The sequence below is a fragment of the Vombatus ursinus genome, unplaced genomic scaffold (genome assembly GCF_900497805.2).
Source record: "Vombatus ursinus unplaced genomic scaffold, bare-nosed wombat genome assembly UNPS02012319.1, whole genome shotgun sequence".
Taxonomy (NCBI): domain Eukaryota; kingdom Metazoa; phylum Chordata; class Mammalia; order Diprotodontia; family Vombatidae; genus Vombatus; species Vombatus ursinus.
Genome location: NW_020952097.1, coordinates 896,659 through 918,824, shown reverse-complemented (window position 1 = coordinate 918,824; position 22,166 = coordinate 896,659). Strand labels below are relative to the sequence as shown.

The 22,166-nt window shown below is 44.4% G+C and overlaps 1 protein-coding gene across 1 annotated transcript in view; it reads right to left on the bottom strand.

The window, feature by feature from the left end:
- Positions 1-4,099: 4,099 nt before the first annotated feature.
- Positions 4,100-22,166, bottom strand: part of DGAT1 (diacylglycerol O-acyltransferase 1) — a 31,286-nt gene continuing 13,219 nt past the window's right edge. The window contains exons 2-17 of the mRNA XM_027857751.1: positions 20,482-20,569; positions 13,118-13,158; positions 12,739-12,824; positions 12,482-12,534; positions 7,309-7,414; positions 6,880-6,987; positions 6,688-6,762; positions 6,418-6,521; positions 6,292-6,330; positions 6,118-6,159; positions 5,840-5,884; positions 5,630-5,742; positions 5,485-5,550; positions 5,246-5,333; positions 5,034-5,096; positions 4,100-4,853 (exon numbers count right to left, since the gene is read on the bottom strand). Of these exons, the coding sequence (XP_027713552.1) occupies positions 4,701-4,853; positions 5,034-5,096; positions 5,246-5,333; positions 5,485-5,550; positions 5,630-5,742; positions 5,840-5,884; positions 6,118-6,159; positions 6,292-6,330; positions 6,418-6,521; positions 6,688-6,762; positions 6,880-6,987; positions 7,309-7,414; positions 12,482-12,534; positions 12,739-12,824; positions 13,118-13,158; positions 20,482-20,569 (1,270 nt within the window). The 3' untranslated portion in view covers positions 4,100-4,700. The remainder of the gene's footprint in view (positions 4,854-5,033; positions 5,097-5,245; positions 5,334-5,484; positions 5,551-5,629; positions 5,743-5,839; positions 5,885-6,117; positions 6,160-6,291; positions 6,331-6,417; positions 6,522-6,687; positions 6,763-6,879; positions 6,988-7,308; positions 7,415-12,481; positions 12,535-12,738; positions 12,825-13,117; positions 13,159-20,481; positions 20,570-22,166) is intronic.

The following is a 22,166-nucleotide window of genomic DNA, read 5'->3' as shown; positions in this document are numbered from 1 at the left end:
CTACAGAAAAAGGGAAGTCTGGAGGAGGGGGAAAGATAACGAGTTGTTTTGGACATGCTGAGATTGAGATGTCCCTGGGAAATCATGTTTGAAATCTCTAATTGGCAACTGGTGATGCAGAACTGAAGCTAGGTGGAGAGAGAGGCAAATCTGCGAGTCATCTGCAGAGAGATAACTAAATAACCAAACCCGTCGTTGCTGATGTCACTGCAGGAGAAAAGGGCCTAACACTGAGCTTTGGGTAACACCCATAGTTAATGTATAGGAAAACCACAGAGAAAGACACAGGTCACAGGTTCAGGGGTCAGATTACACAATCTGTTCTCTCAAGAGTGTGAGGCAGACCTATAGTGGAGATGAATTTCATTTAGTGATAAGACTTGTGAGCCAGTCTGAATGCTAGAATCCCTACCTTGCTTTGTCACTGAGGTCCCTAGCCCAGTTCTCAATGAGTCAGGTTTAAGTTACTTCCCGGTGAGTCACTCAAAAAGCATTTATTAAGCACTAACCAAGTGCCACACACTGTGCAAGTGCTTGCAATACAAAGAAAGTTCCATAGGTTCCCAAAGTGGGTGGGGCGCTGGAAGGATTGGGTGGGGGAAGAGGCCCAGTAGCAGCCTCAGGTACACCAGGGAGGTGTTGAATAAAAATAAAGGTTAAGCTAACCCCAGGGGAGCACTGAGTAATTTTTTTTAAAAGGGGGTGGTAGGCCAATCAGTTTGGGCATTTCTGGGCCATAAACAGTCCAGGCCCTAAAAGAGCTTCCAGTCCAATGAGGGAGACAACATGCATATAGGTACCTATGAAACACCTCCAAGGGGCAGCTAGGTGGTGCAGTGAATAAAGCATGGGTCCTGGAGTCAGGAGGACCTGATTTCAAATCCGGCCTCAGACACCTAACACTCACTAGCTGTGTGACCCTGGGCCAGTCACTTAACAATATTGCCTCAAAAAAGAAAAAGAAAAAAGAGATACCTGCAGAATAGATAGAGGATAATTTTAGAGGGGCAAGCCTCTCAGAACTGAAGAAGGGTAGAAGGTAGGGAAACAAAGAGCAATACCTATCTCAGTGGAATGTAGTATTTTTATATTCCCTTTAATTTCACATTTATGAAAACTCATGATCACTATGCTGTGTGTCCAGATCATGTGGGTGAGAAATTTAAAAATCATTGTCTCAAGGTACAGGAGCAGATTCAAGATAATTATAACAATAAATAATTTATTAATTCTAGAGATGTCAACTCCAGAAGCTGCAACATAGGCAGATGCAAAAGTAGTTGGCTGTCAGTAGGTGGAATGGCCTGGTCGAGCAGCAGAGCAGCTCCAATACGGAATATTGCAGGCTACATAGAGCTTGAGAATCTTGCACAACCAAGACAAGGGAAAGAACAGTTCGAGTAAAGTGCCACCTGGTGGCTACCCCAGAAAATGTACTTCCTGCCTGGATTTTAACCAATGATGTCTTCCTGATTTGTAAAGGAAGCAGTTATCAGCTAGTCAAACCAAACATAAAAATATCACACGTGTAATTTGCAAACGTTAAGGCCCTATGTAAATGCCATTTATTATCATTCTAAAGGCAGTCTATCCACATTTGGGCAGGTAGGTGGTACAGTGGGTAGAGTGCGAGCCCTGGACTAAACAACAAATTAGAAAGTTTTTCCTTACATAAAGCCTAAATTTGCATCTCCTTCCCTGCCCCTGCCCACTCTAACTACTCCTAATTCTGCCCTAGAGTCAAAGGGAATAGATCTATGACAAGCCCCAGCATGCCACTCTACATTCTGGAGAACTGAGAGGATAAGAAACATGGGAGATGATAGGGAGTTCTGGCAAGGCACAGCATCTAGATCAATAAATCCTTGGAGCAGGAGTTTCCCCAGCGCTGGACTGAACTGCCTGGCACCAGGTTCTTGGCCTCAGCCTCAAATGGCAGGGCATGAAACATACCCAAGGATAGCAAAAATGAACCCAGAGTCAGCACATGTCCAAATCTCTGAGCTTCTCTAGAAAGAACCTTGTTGGGACCTCTAGTGTGAGTCCCCTTCCTTATATGGTCTCTACTGTCTAGAGATCCCTACGTCTCAGGATGTTGCCAAGATTCCAGAGACTAGAGTGTTCTGAGACTCCAGATTTTTTTTATTAAACTGCCTAGGAACTCCAATGGATGATCGTCTCTGCAGGCCCTCTAGAGTGAAGTTCTAATTCTTAGCTCCATCCCTAACCTTAGGCAATCTCCTTCCGCTCACTAGGGAAGTTTCTTCCTCTGAAAATACAGTTCAGCTCTATCATCTCTAGGCAAAATGGTGACATTTATTCCCTCCTCCTCAAGGATTAAAATTAGGGAACCCTGGGAGCCAGCCAAGTCAGAGGACCTCACCCTCTCTTTTCTTCCTCCAACTTTCAGTAAGAATTACAAAACCATGGCTCTATCTGGGAGGATTTTATAAAAGACTTTCTGCTGTCACTTTCTAGGTGGGGCCAAGATAGGTAGAAGAACCCAGGGACATATCAGACTACCTATAGGGCTCAGGGCTTTGGCATGGGAGAAATACTCAGGTAAATGCAGTAGGTGTGACACTGCCCATCTTGAAGTTGTACAGAGGGTGATTTCAGCTCACTGTAAGGGAAAACTTCCTAATAATCAGTGGAATGACCTACCTTGGGAGGTAATGGGTCCCGCCTTCCCTAAATAGAGGCTAGAAGTCAGTAAGCTTATACACGCTATTCTAGTTCAGGTACCAAGTGGATTAAAGTTCCTCTAAGGTCCCTTCCAGTTTTGAGATTCTGTGATTTTTGTGTCAGGCTAATAGATCATATTTTGGGAATATAACACACCTATATAATCAGACCCACTAAGGAGTGACAGTCCTGAGACATCTCAGAAGCCATCCATTCTATTTTGGGACAGCTCTTAACAATTGGGAAAATTTTCCTCGTGACACTTCCATCCATCCGTTTTAGTTCTGCCCCCTGGAGCCAATCAGAACAATGAGCTCCTTCTTCTGAATGCCAGCCCTGAAATCAGTCATCACATCTCCTCATCTCCAATCCTGGTGACTTGAACCAATCTTTGAAAAAATCTCTTCTCCATTCTGGTCACTCTCCTGTGCACACACTTCCCAAAATTTAGTGCCCAGAATGGAATACCATAGCCCAGATGTAGTTTGACTAGAGCAGAGAACACTGGAATCATCACCTTCCTTGTTCTTGAAAATACGCTAGTATTAGTATAGGCTAAAATTGAATTAGCTCTTTTTGTTATGTTACATGACCCACTCAAATTCTATAGAAACCTCATTCCATATGTTCTCATAAATCCCAGATTTTTTTCACATGGATTGTTGAACTGGTCTTGTCACTTATACAGTTGTTTAAATCCAAATATATGACTTGACATTTTATGTCAATTTAATTTCACATTAGAACACCTTGTTCTACTCGATCTTTTTAAGATTCTGTGATCCAAAGTGTTTGCTCTCTCAGCTTCCCTATCATCTGTAAATCTGATCTGCATTCCACCTAAGCTTTTATCCTGGTCACTGATAAGTTTAAGGCAAGGCTGGGCAACTCTAGAGAAAGCACTCTCTCTCCTCTCTCTCTCTCTCTTTCCCCCTTTCTCATTGACATCTACTCATTACTATTCTGAATAAGACCATTCAACCACTTTCAAATCTGACTAAATGTACAATCATTTAGCCCACATCTTGCCATCTTCTACAAAAATAGCACAAGAGGCTGTCACATGTACTGTCTTTACAGTAGTTTCCTGATCAGTCAGTAGCCCAGTCAAAAAAAGGGAATGACCTTTTCTTGATGAAGCCAGGTGAGTTCTTCAGTGCTCACTGCTTTTTCCCCACTAATTAATCTACATTAGCCTGGAATGAAGGCAGAACTGGCCCTTGGAGGGGAAATTAGCACCACGGACCTTGAGCACAAGCACTCACACAGGTGAAGGTGAGATCACACATCCAGCCCTCTGCCAACCCACTGTCCTGTTCCCCTTCAACTACATTCTGCACAATACCCGTATGCATTTGCCTCCAGCCCCTCCCTTTCCCTTTCTGTCTCCACCGAAAATTTAATGAAGCTGGGGTCACTTTGGACATTGCTTTAATGACAGACTTGGTCACGTGGACAGAATCATTAAAAAGTCACTATCAAGACCAGTCCTGGGAAGAGAACTCCAATCCCTCCTCCTTGGGCTGGGGACAGAGCCATTCAAGGCCCACACATTCTGAGGTCAGTGGGGACATGAGGGTTGGGGGAGGACAGAAACCCCAGGAGGACAACATCCTCATACCAAAAGGAGAAGGGAGCCAGGAGAAACCAAACCCACAAGGCCAAGACTGCTCTATCCCTCCCCGACATGGACAAATGCCCTAGGGTAAGAGACAGTGGATATGGTGACAACCCCTACAGGAACAGGATGGGTCTTTTCCCCTTTCTTAGGGATGAACTAAAGGTGGGAAAGAGAAGACAGGAACTCCAAGGGGGCAAACCCAAGAGGGATGAGAGAACTTCTGTACTCCCAATCAATTAGGACAGAACCAGTAGAATCAAAGCCCTCAGACAAAGGACAAGTCTTTCATAAAGTGCCACGGAGATAGCTGCAATTCAGCTGTCGGAGCAGGGATCACCCTGCCCTGTCCCTTAATGTTCCTGGAGTTTCCCCAACACAAGGCCACGTCTGGGGCTTAGGAGGTCGGCTGGGCCTCATAGTTGAGCACGTAGTAGTCATGGACATACATAAGCACAGCCACAGGCTGCCCGATGATCAAAGACAACCACACTGCTGCATTGCCATAGTTCCCCTGAAGGAATCGGCCCACGACCCAGGCTAGAGGGATCTGGGGACACATGGAATAGGTCAATTGCATCCTTGACCCCAAAACACAAGGGCTGGGTGCTATAGATCAGGGCATGAAAGGAGGGATCAAAGGAGGGGCTGAGAGAGAGCCTGAGAGGCAGGGAGGGATTTGATGAGGAGGCCATGGGAGTAGACGATGGAAATTTTTAGGGTATCTCACCTGTGCCATCATGCCAGTGAAGGCCCAAGGCCGGAACATCCTGAGGGGGACACTCACAAGGTACTAGGTAGAAGGGAGGTAAGAAAACAGATTATAGGGCAGCTCTGAAGTCCCTTCCCACAAGGCTGAAGGAGCAGGACCCTGGTCACGAAACATGTTTGGAGACCCAGAGTGTCCCCATTCCTTTCTATGTCTCTTCTGGGCAAACGAACCTCATGAAAGAAGGCTGAAGCCAGGAACACACCAATTTTAGCCATCCACTTATTGACCCCCATCTTCATCACTGGCTTGTAGAAGTGTCTGACAAGGAGGAGAAAGACAAGAGTTATTCCCTGGATCTGAGGTTCAGCCAAAAGACAAAACAAATCTTCTGTTTTGCCCATTACCCTGTCCTCCCGTATATAGAGCCCAGAGAAAATACCTTCCCCAAACCTGACCCCCTGATTCCCACCTGAGGCACCATTTGTGGACAGGAATATTCCAGTTCTGCCAAAAGTAAGTGACTGACTCTGAGTTCCTGTGGAAGCACAGCACTGTCAGGTGTCATTCCCTGAGAAGCAACCCTCAGCCCCCAACTCCAAACTCCTAACACTTACCACCAGTCTCTATAGAACTCTCGGTCACCAAACTGCATGAGTTCAGCCACAGCATTGAGGCAGGAGTGGAAGAACCAGTAGAAAAAAATGAGCCAGATAAAGTGGTTGGGAACCTGAGGAGGAAGGGGCTACAGTGAGAAGAGCTCTTTGAGGTCAGACTCCATGACCTGCTTGCTCCCTTGCTACCCCCTAAGATCACATAACACTTACTGCCAACTTCAAAAGCCGCTCTATGATACGGGAATAGTCCATATCCTGGGGAAGATAGGGATCAACCTCTTCAGCATATTGGGGGGCAGGGAGAATAACATCCCTCACTGCCACCTCCCTCACAGAACCACCTAAACAGAAATTCTTGTCCCCTCCCTCATCTAATACAAGCAGAAATTCCCACCTCCCCATCCACTAAATCTCACCACTCTCAGCCAGACAGAGACTTTTGTTTTTCCTCCTACACATATACCAGATATCCCCAAAGTGTTCCTCACCTTGAATGGCTTCATGGAGTTCTGAATGGTGGGGACCATCCACTGAAAGAAGCGGAGGGGTTTTATAGTCATCAGCCTCTAAGAGATCCTATGAGAGCACCCCTCCACCAGCTTGAGTTCTCCTCCAGCACCAACCCCATCTCCCTTCCCCAAACCCCATCTCCCTTCCCATACCTGCTGGATGAGCCCCACCAGTAGCTGAGTGAAGAAAAGCTAGGGAAGAGACAGACAAAAGGGATGAGAAAAGGGGATGGCACAATTCTGGGCCTCAAGGGCCCTTATCAAACCAAATGATCCTACCATCTCAAAGAGCCTGCGTAACAGGAAGCGTTTCCGGATCCGGGGGGATCGAGGGAAGTTGAGCTCATAGCACAGAGTGGGGGCAAACAGGAAGTAGTACAGATCTGTAAAGGGAAGAAAAGGAGATAGGCACTAATACTAGACCCTCACCACCTCCAAAGTATAGCCTCACCAACCTGGCTTTGCCCCATCATTCTTCAGAGGCTCAAGGGATGGGAAAAGAGGTCCTCCAACCAACCCCCCCCCCTCCTCCCAGGCTTTCCTGCTTACCTCGATAAGTCAAATTGGCAGGGTACTTCACCCCATTGGACACCACATTCCCATTGGCCTTTTTGGTTCCTGAGGCTGCAATCCCAATGAGGATCATTATGAGAAATGTAGGGGACCCTGACCCCAAAAGCATCAGCAAGGCTGGGAGACAGGGCTTCTCTGGCCCTACCTTGCTACCTCTAAACTCCTCACCTGCTTGGCTCTTGGCCCTGTACTGCCTGCACCACAGGTTGACATGGTAGTAGGAGACCATCTTGAGGAAGAGAACAGTGTAGACACCCAGAGCAAACACTGAACCCACTGTTAGAAGAGAGAAGAAAAGAGTCCTGGCTTATCTGGTCCTTGCCCCACTAGGAAGAAGCCTTTTTTCAACTCTAGACAGAGGAAAAGAAGTATGACAGGGACCAAGCAAGGCTCAGGAAAGGCTTTCAACTCCATCCTCCAATAATGTCTGTCAATCTCCACTCTGGGGAGGCAAGGAAGCCTATCAGAAGGACTGTCCCAGTTTAGGAACCCAGGGACAAAGGTAGACACCTGGATAGGAGACAAAAGTCCAGGGCCTAGAGGGTGGAGTATAGGGCCCAGAAAATAAAAGAGTGAAATGTATGGGCAGGGACGTACCTGGTGTAATAGATTTAACCATAAAGACCACAGCTGCAGGGAAGCAGAGCATGGTGAGCAGGTTGGCCACGTAGAGAAGCAGCCCCACCCGCTCTGTGATGGTGCCCTGGAAGGAAAAATGGAAAGAGTCAAACTTTTCTGGCTTTCTCAACACTATCTCAAAGCTCTCCTATTCTTCCTACTGTTGCCCCTAAACACGATCATTCCCTGACCTTTGTTCTAAGTTCTCTTTCCCCTGATACATTTCTTTTTAGGACAACCTCATTTACTCTCAGGGCTTCAAGTTATCACATCTATGCAGATGATCCCTTAAATGTATACCTCCAGCGCTCCCTCTTCTTCTGAGCTCTAATCTTGCATCTTCAGCTGTCTGCTGAACATCCACACTGGCCATCCCATCTTCCCTTCCCTCTGAAAACGTGCTTCTTTCACTAACTGCATTATCTGTTTGTGGCACCATCCTCCTCAAAACCTCCATCATGCTTATGTGAACTGATGCAGAGTGAAGTGGGCAGAACCAGGAGAATGTTGTACACAGCAACATCAATACTGTTCAATGAAGAACTGTGAATGACTTAGCTATTGACCTAAGACAACCCTGAAGGGCTCATGATGAAAAATGCTATCCACCTCCAGAGAAGGAACTGAAGGAGTCTGAATGCAGATCGAAGCACACTTTTTTTCACTTTATTTTTTCAAGTTTGTTTTTTTTTGGTATGTGTTTTGTTTCACAACACGAATAATATGGAAACATTTTGCATGATTGCACATGTATAGTCTATATCAAATTGCTTACTGTCTCAGGGAGGGGAAGGAGAGACAGACAATTTGGAATTCAAAATTTTTAAAAATGAATGTTAAAAATTGTTTCTACATGTAATTGGGAGAAAATAAAATGTTATTTTAAAAAAACCTTCATTGTGATTCATTTTCCCCTTAATATTCCTGCTGTTGATATAAGAATCAGAACTGGTCAGATGGCCAGATTCAAAGAGTAATTGTTAATGCTTCAATGTCAGCACAGCAGGTCTCTCATGGAATACCCCATGGATCTCTGCTTGGCTTTATGCTGCTTAATATTTTTCTCAATGACTTGGATAAAAGTATGGATGATATGTTTATCAAATTTGCAAATGATACAAAGCTGAGAGGAAGAGCTAACAATGCCTGACAAAGACAGGATCCAAAAGGACTTTGACAGGTTAGAGCTGGGGTTCCTAATCTTTTTTGAGTCATGGATTCCTTGGGCAGCCTGGTAAAGCTTATGGGATCCCTTCTTAGAATAATGTTTTAAATGAATAAAGTAAAATATATAAAATTACAAAAGAAATTAATTATATTGAAAGATAGTTATCAAAATATAAACAACAAAACAAATTCCCAAATCCCAGGTTAAGATCCCAAATCCCATGATAGATCACTGGAGCCTCAATCTAATAAGGTAGAATTCAACAGGGATTTTGTACCTGGGTACAAAAAAGCAGCTTTCAAAGTACCAGATAGGGAGGCATGGATTATTCTGAAAAAGATCTGGGGATTTTAGACTTCAAGCTCAGTATGAATTAGCAGTGTAATGTGGCAACCATAAAAGCTAATGCAATACTGGGCTGCATTAAGAGGGCCATGGCTTCCAGGAAAAGTAAGGTAACAAGTCCCACTGTACTTGGCCTTGTAAGACATCATCTGGAGAACTGGGTCCAGTTCTCAGCACAATGGTTTAAGAAGGGCATTGGGATAGTGAAGGGATTTGAGTCTCATGAGTGTCAGTGGAAGGACCTGGGGAGATATGATAACTGTCTTCAGGTGCTTGAAGACTGCCACCTGGAGGAGGGAATTAAGTTTGTTTTGTTTGGCCCCAGAGGACTGAACCTGAAATAACAGGTAGACACTGCAGAGAGGCAAATTTAGGCTTGATGTCAGAAAAAAATTCCTAACAATTACAGCTATTTAAAATTGGAATGGGTTGCTTCAAGAGGTGGTGGATTCCCCCCTACTTGAAGGTCTTCAAGAGGAGGAAGGACAACCACTTGTCAGGTATGTTACAGCAAGGATTTCTTTCACATAGGAGTTGGAATTAGGGGCCACTAAGGTCCCTTCCAGCTCTCAAATTCTGTAATTCTGTTCTCTGGAACAGAAGACACTCTTCATTCATACAGTCATTTTAGGCCTAGTCTGGGCCTAAAACCTCTCCCCTGATTGATAAACAACCTCCTAACTGGTCTTCCTACCTCTAGTATCTTCTCCCTTCAATCTATCCTACACAAGTTGACTCAGCCATCTTGCTAAAGTGTTGACTTTGTTTCTCCCTTGCTTTAAAAAAAAAAACTTCAATGGTTTCACAGCTACCTAATGAATAAATTCTAAACTCTTTTGCTTAGGGAATCAAGACTCTATGAGCTGCTTTCCTACAATCCTGCCAAACTGAGCTTCTCATAGAACTATAGAACTAGAAGGAATCTCAGAACAAACATAGTCTCAAGCTATATCCACTGCATGAATCCCTTTTATGATATCTAGTCTCAACTGGGTCCCTGCTGCTAATTTTTGCTGTTGTCTAGTCATTTTTCAGTTGTGCATGACTCTTCATGATCTCTTTCTGAGGTTTTCTTGGCAGATATTAGAGTGGTTTGCCATTTCTTTTTTCAGCTCATTTTACAGATGAGGAAACTGAGGCAAATATGGTTAAGGACTTGCCCAGGGTCACAAAACTAGTAAGTGTCTGAGGTCAGATTTGAACTCAGGGAGATGAGTCTTTCTGACTCCAGGCCCAGAAGTCGATGTACTGTACCACCTAGCTGCCTCCTGCTGCTAACAGGAATCCTTTTATTCTTCCCAGACTGACAATCACAACCCCTCACAGTAGTTGTTCCAAATTTCCTCAAGTTTCCAAATCCTCATTTCAGCAGATATACTTGCCATCTTTATTTTATTTTTTTAAATCAATTTCCTTTTTCATTATGAAATCTGCCTACTTTACTTAGAAAAACCAAGTATATCATCTTTGAGCTCCTTGATCTCCCACATTCACACTTCAAAATCCTTCTTGCTTCTTCACTCATCTTCTCTTTTGGTCTAGTCTGAGAGCATGATAAGGCCAAGCCCTCTCCTTGTTCTCATCCCCTTCCATCTCTTTTGGGAGCCTGTCCCAAGAATCATTCCTTCTTCTCTCTCTTTAGTAGCTCCCTATTGCCTACAAACATACCTCATTTTCAAAAAGACTTTCTCCTATGACCCTGCCAGCCCCTGAAGCTGCTATCCTACATCTCAAATCCTTTTCACTGCCCAAACCCTAGGAAAATAGCATACACTTGCCAACCATTTTCTCTACCTACTTTTCAATCTCTTGTAGTCTTCTTTCTAAATCCCACCACCCTACAGAAACTGCTTTCACAAAAGATAACCTATAATCTCAAGTGCTAAATTAGATGAACTCTTCTCAGTCCTAATCCTCCTTGACCCTTCTATAACTTTTGATATAGTCTACTTCCTGGATATCATCTACTACTTTGACTTCTGTGATATAATACTACTGTGCTGTAAGAAATGATGAGCAGGTTGATTTTAGAAAAACATGGAAAAACTTGCATGAAATAATTAAGAGTGAAATGAACAGAACCAAGAAAACGTTGTATACAGTAACGGCAATATCATTCAAAGAATAACTGTGAACAACTAAGTTATCCTGAGTATTATAAATACTCAAATTGACCATAAAGGACCTATGAAGGAAGATGCTATCTACCTCCAGAGAAAGAACTGATAAAGAGATGTATGCATATTATGGTTTCACATACATAGACATATATACATGTATGTATATATTTTAGATGTGTATTTATTTGTTCATCTGTGTCAAATGGTGACCTTCTCTAGTGTGGGGTGGGGAGGGAGGGAGGCAGGCAGTTCATATCCTATAATGTAACAAAAAAAATAAAAATCTGGCTCCCTGTAATTTCTACCTATCATTCCTATTTCTGCTCTAGAGTCACGTAGAACAAGTTTAAACTGTCACTGTCATAACTCTCCAGATATTTAAAAACAGTGATTGTGCCCCCACAATCCTTCCTATTCCTCCAAAAAGTTTCATGGCTGTACCACCATGCCCTTGCTCACAATTATCTCTGCCTGATGAAATCCTATGCAGCCTCAAAGCCCTGCCCAGGTATCATGGCCTCCATATATTCTCCTTGATTATCTCCCCTCCCCTCAGAACTCAGGGAAATAATCAGTCCTTTTTTGTAATTCCACAGAAGCTTTACTTAAACTTTTCCCATAGTATTGATTTGGAGCTCCCAGGAGACTTCCTATATAGGAGGAAATGGACTGACAAATGTGAGTTTGTAGAGAGAAAGCAGCATATGTTTGGCGAAAGATGGGAATTGAGATACTTGGTAGGGTATGAAACACTAAGAACAAGTCAATGAGTATTTGAAATAGAATGACAATGGAGGAACAAATGGAAGAAAGGAGGTACTGAGGAAAGACATGGGTTGGGGGTAGCACTGCCCTTCTCATTGCCAAGGTAAATAATTTTGCGTATTTCTGACTACCATCCAAACTGGCACCTTCTTGCTAAAGAGATGAGATGCAGCGGGTGTTCTACTCCCCAAACCCCTTAGTAATAAGGGAAGAACAAGGACTGTACCAAAACAGGTAGACAAACTGGGCAGGAAGCTATAGTGAGAATGTGAAGGGAGTAGTCACAGGTTTATTGGGAAAGGGGAGTAAAAGGCCCAACACAGTACACAGGAGGTCCATATTCTATGACACCTAAACTGTTATATCTACAGGACTTTTCCCCGGATTAGTAAGCAGTAAATGCTAAGAGAATGTCAGGGGCAAGGGTAGTTTGATAAATGACAGAAACAGCCATCCAAGATTACATAACAATGGGGAGAAAAACCCAAGGTGGAGGTTCCTGATCTGGTGAGCTAAGCAGAAAGAGGGTAGATAGAAGGGACTGAGTAGACAAGAACAAGACTAGAACTTTTGGTAACAAGGGTCCAATAACAGGTATGCTCTGATTGAAAGTAAGGAGCCTCTGAAAAGGAAAAAGACATAACAGAAACGAATATGGATATGTTTTGGGGAGAAAAATAGCATACCCCACCCCATCCCCAGACACAACAGACTGGGGTATGTATGTACAACAGGAATGAGGAGAGAGACTCACCACAGCCAGACGCTTCTCCACTTGGAAGGCAGCTAATGCAAACCCATTGGCTACTGAAAAGAGAAAAGGAATAGCCGTGGAAATTACTGAAGCTTCATAACGAATGCCCCTGGAAGGGAGTGACTGAGCCTATTAGGATGTCTATTCCAATCTTTCCTAGAGGCCTGGCTTGGGCTCCCTGAAGTGGCTTCAGGGTCCTATACCAAGATTGCCCTTCCTCCCCACTCCATATATCATATCACCCAACTCAAGCTCACCTATAATGAGGCACAAGGAGGGCCAGCTGTAGGGATCCTTCAGGAACAACGACACCACCTGGATTGGGTCCACTAGAATGCCGTACCTGAGGGTAGGAACCTAGGGCATTGGGGGCTAGGGCACTGGGGTGGGGGCCTCTGGACTTTAGCACCAAGAAGCTGAAACCTGAGCTGCAATAAAGCCTTGTTGCCACAAGGGGGCGTTGGCATTCCAGCCTCATGTATCCAGCAAGTCTAGGCTAAGCAGGTTGGGTTAAGGGTCCTAATACAGGGAGGAGGGAAAGCCGAAGGAATGAGGGAAGAGGGAGTAAGAGTTTGGATGCCCCTTTACCACTCTCCAGTTAGGGGTACAGGGAAGGCCACAGTAAAGAGCACTCACTTGATGATGTTTTCCAAAAATAATCTAGCATTGCTCAAGATCTGCAAGAAATGAGGAAAGGGGGTGAATAGACACATACTTCCTTAGCCCAAGGCATTGCAATGCCCTGCCAGGTTAACTTTCCTCCTCTAGCCACCCACTTAACTACCCACCAAGCCCAGGGGAGAGAAACTGGACCCCCAGAGAAGCCTGGCCTGATAGAAGCAGCTAGGTGGCACACTGGATAATGCGCTGGGCCTAGAGTTAGGAAAATATGAGTTCAAATCCAGCCTCAGACACTAACCATGGGATCTTGGGCAAGTCATTTAACCTCTGTTTACTTCAGTTTCCTAAACTGTAAAATGGGGATAATAATACCATCTTCCCCCTCCCCCCCTGGGTCATGAGGATCTAATTAAGATAATACTTCTCTAGAGCTTAGCACAGTGCCTGGCACACAGTAGGCTCTATCATAAATGACAGCTATCATTATCATCCAGGCTGAGATTCCAATCCATAGACTGAATCTAGTTCAGAGGCTCAGGCCATTCTCTCCCTCTTCTCCCCACAAATCCAAGGCAGGTAGAAGCCATCTTCCCCACCAAATAGAGAGACTGGTGTGTCTGAGACCTTCTGAGAGAAAAGAAGGCATGGTAAGTAACTGCCTGTAACCCTAGCCTTAGGGAGGGTCACAGGAGGCAGACTGTGCAGCCACCTGGGAGCAATGGTCTAGAAAATGAAAAGTCAGCCCCTGCCCTTAGGGAGCCCTAGAGTCACAGATTCTCAAACCCAAGCTTCAGGAAAGACCACAAGAAATTCTCTTCTCCATCTCTCCCTATGGGCTTTGACAACATAGTTTGCAGCTGCTGCTTCTGCCTGCTTGGGGTCCTGGTTTGGATGCTGTCCCTCTCGCAAGCCCAGGGAACGGAGAAGGCACCACCCACAGCTAAGTCTAACTAACAATCTCCTTTTCCTGCTGCCTCTAGAGTCCAAATTCTGCTAACCCCGCAGGCTTGGCCAGAGTGTATCTTGACCTTTGTAAGTGTAGGGCCTTGCTACTTCTTGCCTTCCCTGGGGCTTTGGCAAAGGGTGGAATAGTGAACTGCCATCTGGATTGCGAGGCTAAAGTGGGATGGGCCACTGCCAGCCTGATGATCCTGCTATTGTAACCCATGCCTGCCAAGTCGCTTTGGTCAGGTAGTTGGACCAGGCCAAATGGCCATCTGAGTCACTCTGAGTCTGTGCTCTCTGGCCCATTTTGAGACTCACTGGGGAACCCTAAAGAACTGTGGGTTATTCTGAAACTCCAGGCTTACTGGAGGGTAGGGGAACTGAAAGGGGTGGTCAATCCACAGGTATTCGATAAAATCACTGGTGAAGTGAATGCAGCTGTAAGGTTTACAGAATGCTGGGTGATGGAGAAGGAACAGAGTGAATGGCATAAAGATTTGAATGTGAACAAGGAAAAAGAGATAGAGGGCAGGAAGGAGAAGACAGAGGAAAACACAAGAAGGGAATAAATGGCAGAGAAGGTAGTTTGAAGCTGAGAGCTAATAATGGAGTTGAGTGAAGAGAAGCCTGACCGGGCTGCACAGTAAGGCAGAGGACGCTTTGGGGTCACAGGCCTTTTTTACTTCCAAGCCCAAACTGCCTCTGCTGCCTTCCTTTCTTCTAAAAAACAGCCTGCCTTCTTCCAAAAGTGCCATTTCTATCATATCCCAACCCCAGCTTAGGAAACTTCCATTGCTCCTGTCTGCCTGCTGTAGCATCTGAGCTAAACAAAAGAGCCTTCAGCAGACGCTCATCAAGCATCTGAGGCCACCTGCTATAGGAGAAAGAGCTGAGAACCTAGAGTCTGAGAAAGACCTGGGCTTCTGGCTCTGCTCCTCATTGTCTGAGTAGCCTTGGACAAGTTACTTCCCCCTCCTGAGCTTCCGATACCTCTTCCCAGATTGGACTAAAAGATCTCTAAGGTCCCTTCCAACTACAAATCTTAGGAAACACCTTTTAAGGCTTTCTGTGAACTGATGCACTACATAGTAGTTCTTATCACTCACTGTTCCTCAACACACACACACACACACACACACACACACACACACACACACACACACCATTTTTCTATCCCAACTCAGCAGATCTCTTTACTATCATTACACCCAAAATAGCCTCTTTCACCAATTTCCAAAGACCACCTCAGATGTCCAGCACCACTGCTTTCCCCACCCCCAGTATCTGTTAGGCCTCTCCAAACCACCCTAGCTCCCAGAGCACTCTTTCTCTATCGTCCTTAGTCCTCAGAGTTACCCTCATACCACTGAGCCTTAACCGTCCACTCTCTTGTATTATTCTCTCTCCCCAGCTGTACTCCAAAAAGGGCCCTGAGACAATAAACTCTCAATAAATATTTGGTGGCTGACTGGCTGATTTTCCTATGATTCTTGCCTCCCCAACATTAATGTCTAACATTTGTGCCTGCCACTGGGCCAGGCCTCAGTGAGTGCCAAGGATCCTTAGGGAAAAAAGGGCCCTGGCCCAGGTCTATTCCCTCTCCTAAGCAGGGCTCTGCCAGGCTAACCCTGCTCCTCTTCCTAGCACAGACCTTGAAGGAAAGATATGGCCTCTAAACACACGAGGCAGATCCCAGAGGCCAGAGAACAAGCTCTTCCTCGGAAGTGACTGTTTCTTGACAATCTTTTATCTTCCTTCAGAGTGCAGCCTGAATGCCACCTCTTTCTTATAGCCATTTTTTATTTCCCTAGCTTCACCCTGCCTACCCTCAATCAACTCCTACTTCATTTCTCTCCTCAAATGTTCCTGAGGCACTGCTAGATTTCTTCATCCCTCCCTACCTGGCCTAATCCTTATTTGTACATGCCACACTTCTCTTAGAATAGAACATAAGGTCCTGGAGAGCAAAGGCTTTTGTTTTTACGCTTATATCCCCAGCACCTTGTAGTGTGCACTGTACACAGAAGCTTCATAAAGGTTTGTTGAATTGAATTTACTGTTCAATTCTCATCCAGTCAGGGCTATATCTGCTAATGAGAGGCCCATTGTCTGACAACGCAAGGAGCAAGGGAAAACCCTTAGAGCTCCAGACCATCAAGAGGTCAGAGACCTCTAAAGGCAGGAGGCACATGGCTATGCTCCCAGAAATGGCGGCAGGCCACTGTGATGAAAAGGGAGAACAGCTGGTTGACAGTTGCCTGACAGACTGGATCGAGAAGCCCTATCTGCCTGCCCATTTGTGAGGGGAAAAAATTCTGGGCTCTATTTGGCTTCCCAACTTCTGGGTGGGCTCTTTCACACTATCTCTGGGAGGCCTAGGCCTGACCACCAAAGGAACAGTCTGGATACAGTCATTTCTTCACTTTCAGTACAGCCAACTAAGTCTTCTCCTTACAGAGTTCACACTCAGTTGCTTAACTCACCTTTCCAACCTAGATCTGTTCCCCTGAAGTACTGACCTGTCAATCTCTAAGTGATAGGTTTTGGAAACATCATAAACATGAGTAATGATGAAACTTTTAAAAGTCCAATTCAAATACCTCTTCCTATGAAGTCTTTCCTGATCTCCTAGCCTAAATTCAATTCAATGAACTCTTACTAAGTATCTACAATGCACACCTTGAGTAGTATGATATAGTGAAACAAGAAATTCTGAGAAATTCAGAGTAAGAAAGACCTGGATTGAATCCTGCCTTTGACACTGATTAGCTATGTGACTGTGGGACAAGTTATTTTACTTGTCTGAGCCCCAATTTCTTCATCTGTAAAACAGGAAAACTACTTTCAGTACCCTAAGGGTCTTTAACTGGCTCAAATTAGGCAACGTATAAATCACTTAAAGTACTATATAAATTTCAGCTCTTATCAATAACATAGGTGCTGACCTCAAGGAGTTTACAAACATGAGATTAAATATCACTAGAAGTACTCTCCTCCTGCATGGCCCAACCCACACTACAGTACTTTGGACTACTTGCCTTTGCTTATCACACTCCACTGAATTTCATTTGTCTTTTCTTCATACTAAAAATCAAATTTTTTGAGACTGGGAACTAAAGCAAACTCTGTAACGCTTAAAGGAATGTTTAACAAATGCTTAATTGGGCTTTTATGTTCAATCCCAGTAGTATGACTATTTTGAACAATCATAGAATCTCCTATGCTTCAAGATCATACGTCTAATACACCTTCTCTCCTCTCTCTCTCTCCCTTCTACCTTCCTCCCTCTCCTTTCTTTCTTTCTCTCTCCCTCCTCCTCTTTTCTCTCTCTCCCTATTCTCTGTTATTATCCCTATACAAATAACTCCCAAATTTATATATTGAGCCCTAATTTCTTTCTTCAACTTTAGTCCCTCATCAACTGTTTGCTGGACATCTCCACTGGAATATTTTGGAGGAATCTCAAATTTTAGGCTATAAGGACTAGAAAAGCACTTAGGAATCATGAGGTGGTCAACTAGAAGGTCCTTTTACTTGCATTTACTGCAAAGGGTCCATGGCCAGTCAACAACTACCATGATTGGAGGTCTCTGAAATTTGACATTAAAATGGGATATTCATAACTGAAAAGGTTCAGAGGCACTAATCCAATCCAATGTGCTTATTTGACAGATGAGGAAACAGTGGTAGAAAAATGAAATGATTTGCCCAAGATCACACAGGCCTGAATTTGCACTATTTTACCACTGACTCTTTTCTGAGTCCTGAGCCATATGCCTGGGGCATAGCCACTAGACACCTGCTAGGTTGCACAGTATCTAGGTGAAATTCAGCTACTACGTCAGGTGGGGCCAGGTGGGACCAGGTGGGGCAGGTGGGGCCAGGTGGGGCCACGTTTCTTGGAGCCGCCTCAGGAATACCTGCAACTGCCAGCTTCGAATGTAATGATGCTTTCTTTCCCGGTTCAAGCTCCTCTGGAATTTCCCATTATCTTACTCTAATTTTTAATTGTCTTACAGGAGCTAAGAACACCCACATCTTTCCTACCCCAGGTTCCCAGCTCTCCCTTTTCCTCAATGAGCTTTAGATGACTCAGTACTCAAAGTCCCCCTGAGAGACATTTTCCAGAATTTCATCTTACACCTGTACAAAATCAAGCACTATAGGCACAAAAAAAGGAAGGGGCTTTTCATCAAAAAAGGATCACCACCAGGTTGTTGTCAGTAATGTGGAATAAAGAAAATCAAAAGGCAAATGATGCCCTGAGTATTCCCCCTTCTGAAGTGTCACTCCACTTCCCCACACCAATTCCAGACAGTTAGGAGAAAACCCTGGGTCTTCCTTTCACATCTCTGTGTACATGATAAACTGGTGGCTTTGCAACCTTTCATCATGGCCCAAGATGTACTTGGAGGAAACCAGGGCTCCTCAAAAACCTAAGCACAATGGAGTAGAAGGACCATCGTCCCTTCTTTTGCCCTGTGCCAGAGCAGGAAAAGTCAGCTTCCAATTCATCAGCAGATAAAAAATGAGTCTCTCTGAGACTTTGGATCTGGGAAGAGAAGTTGCTGACATTCAAGGTTGATAAATTGGTGCAAGCGTTGATGAAAGTATAGATGAGCCTAAGTGAGAGAGCCTACAGTCAGGTCCAGCCTATGCCCCTGAGCACCTCATCCTGATTAATATGCCCCACCCATCCCTCCCATCCCTGCCCAAGGAATAGCCCAGACCTGGGGAGCAGCATGACCTCTAACCTGCAAAGCAGTAATTCATTAACTGGTTGCTCTGTCCCCATCTCCACACAGGACTTCAGGGCATGAGTCACCTATAATCAAACATTTAATAAAAGTTTTTTGGTTTTTTTTAAAATGACAACTAGGACTAGGATAGCCAGATCCCAGTTCACAGGCTGCAACCACCTTCCTGCCAACAGGCCCCGAAGCCAAGTCTTCCTGATTCTAGGCCCCCACTGCCCCCAAAGGGTAGGAGGTAAAGGGTTGGATGCCCTGTATACTTACTGCCTAAGCAGTCAAAGCAATCCCACTGATGAGGACTACGGAGAATAGAAGATACAAGGGGAGGTGTGAAAGAGAAATACACAATTCAAGTGAGACACTCCTTAGAGGCTCAGCTACTTTATCCTAACCTACCTTGAATGCTATTTCTTTTACCCAGTGCCACTCAGAGTCAGGCAAAAATAGCCCCTTCTCAGCCTACTAGGAGGCCTGCCAAGGGCCAGTCCAGAAGTCCCAAACTCCTTTGAAAAAAGAGGTGGAGACGTAACTCTTGCCAGGATACTCAGAGAACCTTGGCTGAGTCTTCTCTCAACCCAAGCTCAGCATCAGCCTTCCATTCCCTGAGCACCCATCATTGGCTCACTGTGTTAGGCTTTGAAAACATCATCAGCTGCCTTCGGGTTAACCTGCACTACCTAGGGCAGGACAAGAATGGGAAAGCTCCTTCCTATTCTATCTCAGACTGAGGCAAGGGGAAGGCTGGGACCAGCTTTATTTGGCTTCATCATCAGGATGGCCAGGAGAGAGCTCCAGGTTGGGCCCCTGCCAACAGGGACAGTTTTTCTGGGGCTGCAGCAAGCTATTTATAGGTATGCATGTAGTCAGTGAGCTCTCCTATCCAGCGCCTCCCAAAGCCATCCCCTAGCCCACAGCTTCCCCTCCACAAACAGAAAGGGAGGTGTCCCACCAAGCACTCAGCCCCAAAAGTGAGACTGCTGTCTATCATGAGCACATTCTAATAAACAGACCTGTGGTCACCCAAGCCAGAGAAGTGTGAAAGTGGACATTCAGAATAGCAGGCTCCAGTAGAAAGGAAGTGACACAGGCCAAGATGAGAAAGCCATCTCTGTCCTCCTTCTAGCCTCAATATATCTCTTCCAACAAAGTCTTAGATTAACTTCTCCAATTCTTCTAGTGAACCTCAGCACTTCTATACATAGCTTAGGTCACAGCTGACAAATTCTCTTTTTGGTCTATCTTATGTCCTATTTGTATTTTATTTACACTCCATCAGATGGGAACTCCTTGAGGATGGGGGCTATTTCTTCATCCCTCTTTCTCCCACCAAAGCTCTGAAAGTAGATGGAGCTCAGCATCACTTTCTACATCCCACTTTCCTAATGACTATATGACCCCAAGCCTGGCCTAAAAAGGTATAGGACCCAAACCTCTACCTGCTGACCACAAAGTCCACCTGGATAGACACAAGAGCTCAGACAAGTTCACTATCCTTCCTTATCCCACTATGTAGCTGGGGAAGGAGAACAGAGCAAAGAGGCAAAGATGGAATGCTCATATGTGGACTAAGCAGCTGGAAGGAAGGGCAAGACATTAAAGATTTCAAGAACAAATTTATTCAACCATTGCTATCATGTAACTTGGCAGGGACAATCAGAGTCTAGGCCATGGGCCACTTACCAGCATCACCACACACCAGTTCAGGATACCTCGGTAGTTGCTGAATCCACTAGCTGAGCTGAACAAAGATTCCTGCAACCGGTGGCACCTGGTGGTTTGGGGGCCGGTGGGGGAGTAGGAGGAGGAGAAGGAAAGGGAGGAATAGGAAACAAGACATTTTAGTGAAAAGTCAGCAACATATGTAGTAAAAACAGGGAACTGAGACCTAAGTAAAAGTCCTATACCCTAGTCCAGAATGAGTCCTCTCAAACTCGTGAAAGTATCACAGGATGGAAAATGCTGTTCACATCTAGAGAAAGAACTATGGAGTTTGAATGCAAAGAAAGAACTATGGAGTTCAAATGCAGATCGAAACATAATATTTTCTTTTTTTTTCTTCCTCATGGTTTTTCCATTTTGTTCTGATTCTTTCACAACATGACTCGTGGAAATATGATTAATATGATTGTATATGTGTAGCCTATATCAGAACCCTAAATGCATGCCATCTTGAGGAGGGGGGAAAAATTTTGAACTCAAAATCTTATAAAAGTGAATGTTGAAAACTAAAACTAAATAATTAAATAAATAAAATTTTTAAAAAGTATCATGGGAGAGGGTGGCAAGGTTTGAAGAATCAGTCAGGTCACTCTCAGCATCTGAGCCCTCACTGTGTATAGGGGCTGCTGTCAAGCACTGGACATAATGGTGGAAGGTACAGGCCACTCATCTCAACACAACTTCTCAACTTGCACTTCAGTGAGTTCAGGCTGTAGAAAGGAACTAAAATGGAAACACAACAATGCCCTAAGTAAGTTCTATACAAATGAAGACAGAACAAACTGACCACCTACATTATTTGAGAGGCCCAAGAACAAAGGAAAAACCAGAGTCCAAAGTGGGTAATCAGAGTACAATGTAAAAGTAACCTTTTATATTGTATGGGGTTGCCTTGAGTCCTGCAAGGACCCAAAACAGTTTGGTTTTTCACCTAAGGGTGAGGGAGGTACTGACAGTTGACTCCAGGTCCCTATTTCCCTGTAGGGAGAACCCCAAATGTTCTGAAAGCTCATTTGGCACTACAATTTCCCTAGGAGAGAGGAAGCCTGGTTTTCACCTTTTGGTTTTCTGAACAGAAAATAGGAAAGTTAATACTGGCCTTTGTGAAAAATTACCATCTCTTCACAAACCTGTCTCCCGAAATACATACACATAACATCAACAAAAAGTTAAGGAAGCATCATGATGAGATTAAGAGGGAACAGTTTTTTTTTCCCCAATTAATTTTATTTTCTCTCCCTCCCACCTCCTCCCCGTTGAAAAAAGCAAACAACACCCCAACCCTCACAACAAATAATCATAGTTGAGCAAAACAAATTCCCACATTGTCCATCTTCCCTGTCTAAAAATTATAAATCTTATCCTATATCCTGAATCCATCACCTCTCTGTCAGGAGATGGGTAGCATGCTTTATCATCAGTCCTCTGGAATCATGGTTGGCCATTGTGAATCGCTTAGAGTTTTAAAGTCTTTCAAAGTCATTTGTCTTTACATCACTGTCATCATATAAATTGCTCTCCTAGTTCTCCTCACTTCACTATGTATCAGTTCATACAAGTCTTCTCAGGTTTCTCTAAAACAATTCCCTTCATCATTTCTTAAAGGAAAATAGTATTCTATTACATTCTTACAACACAACTGGTTC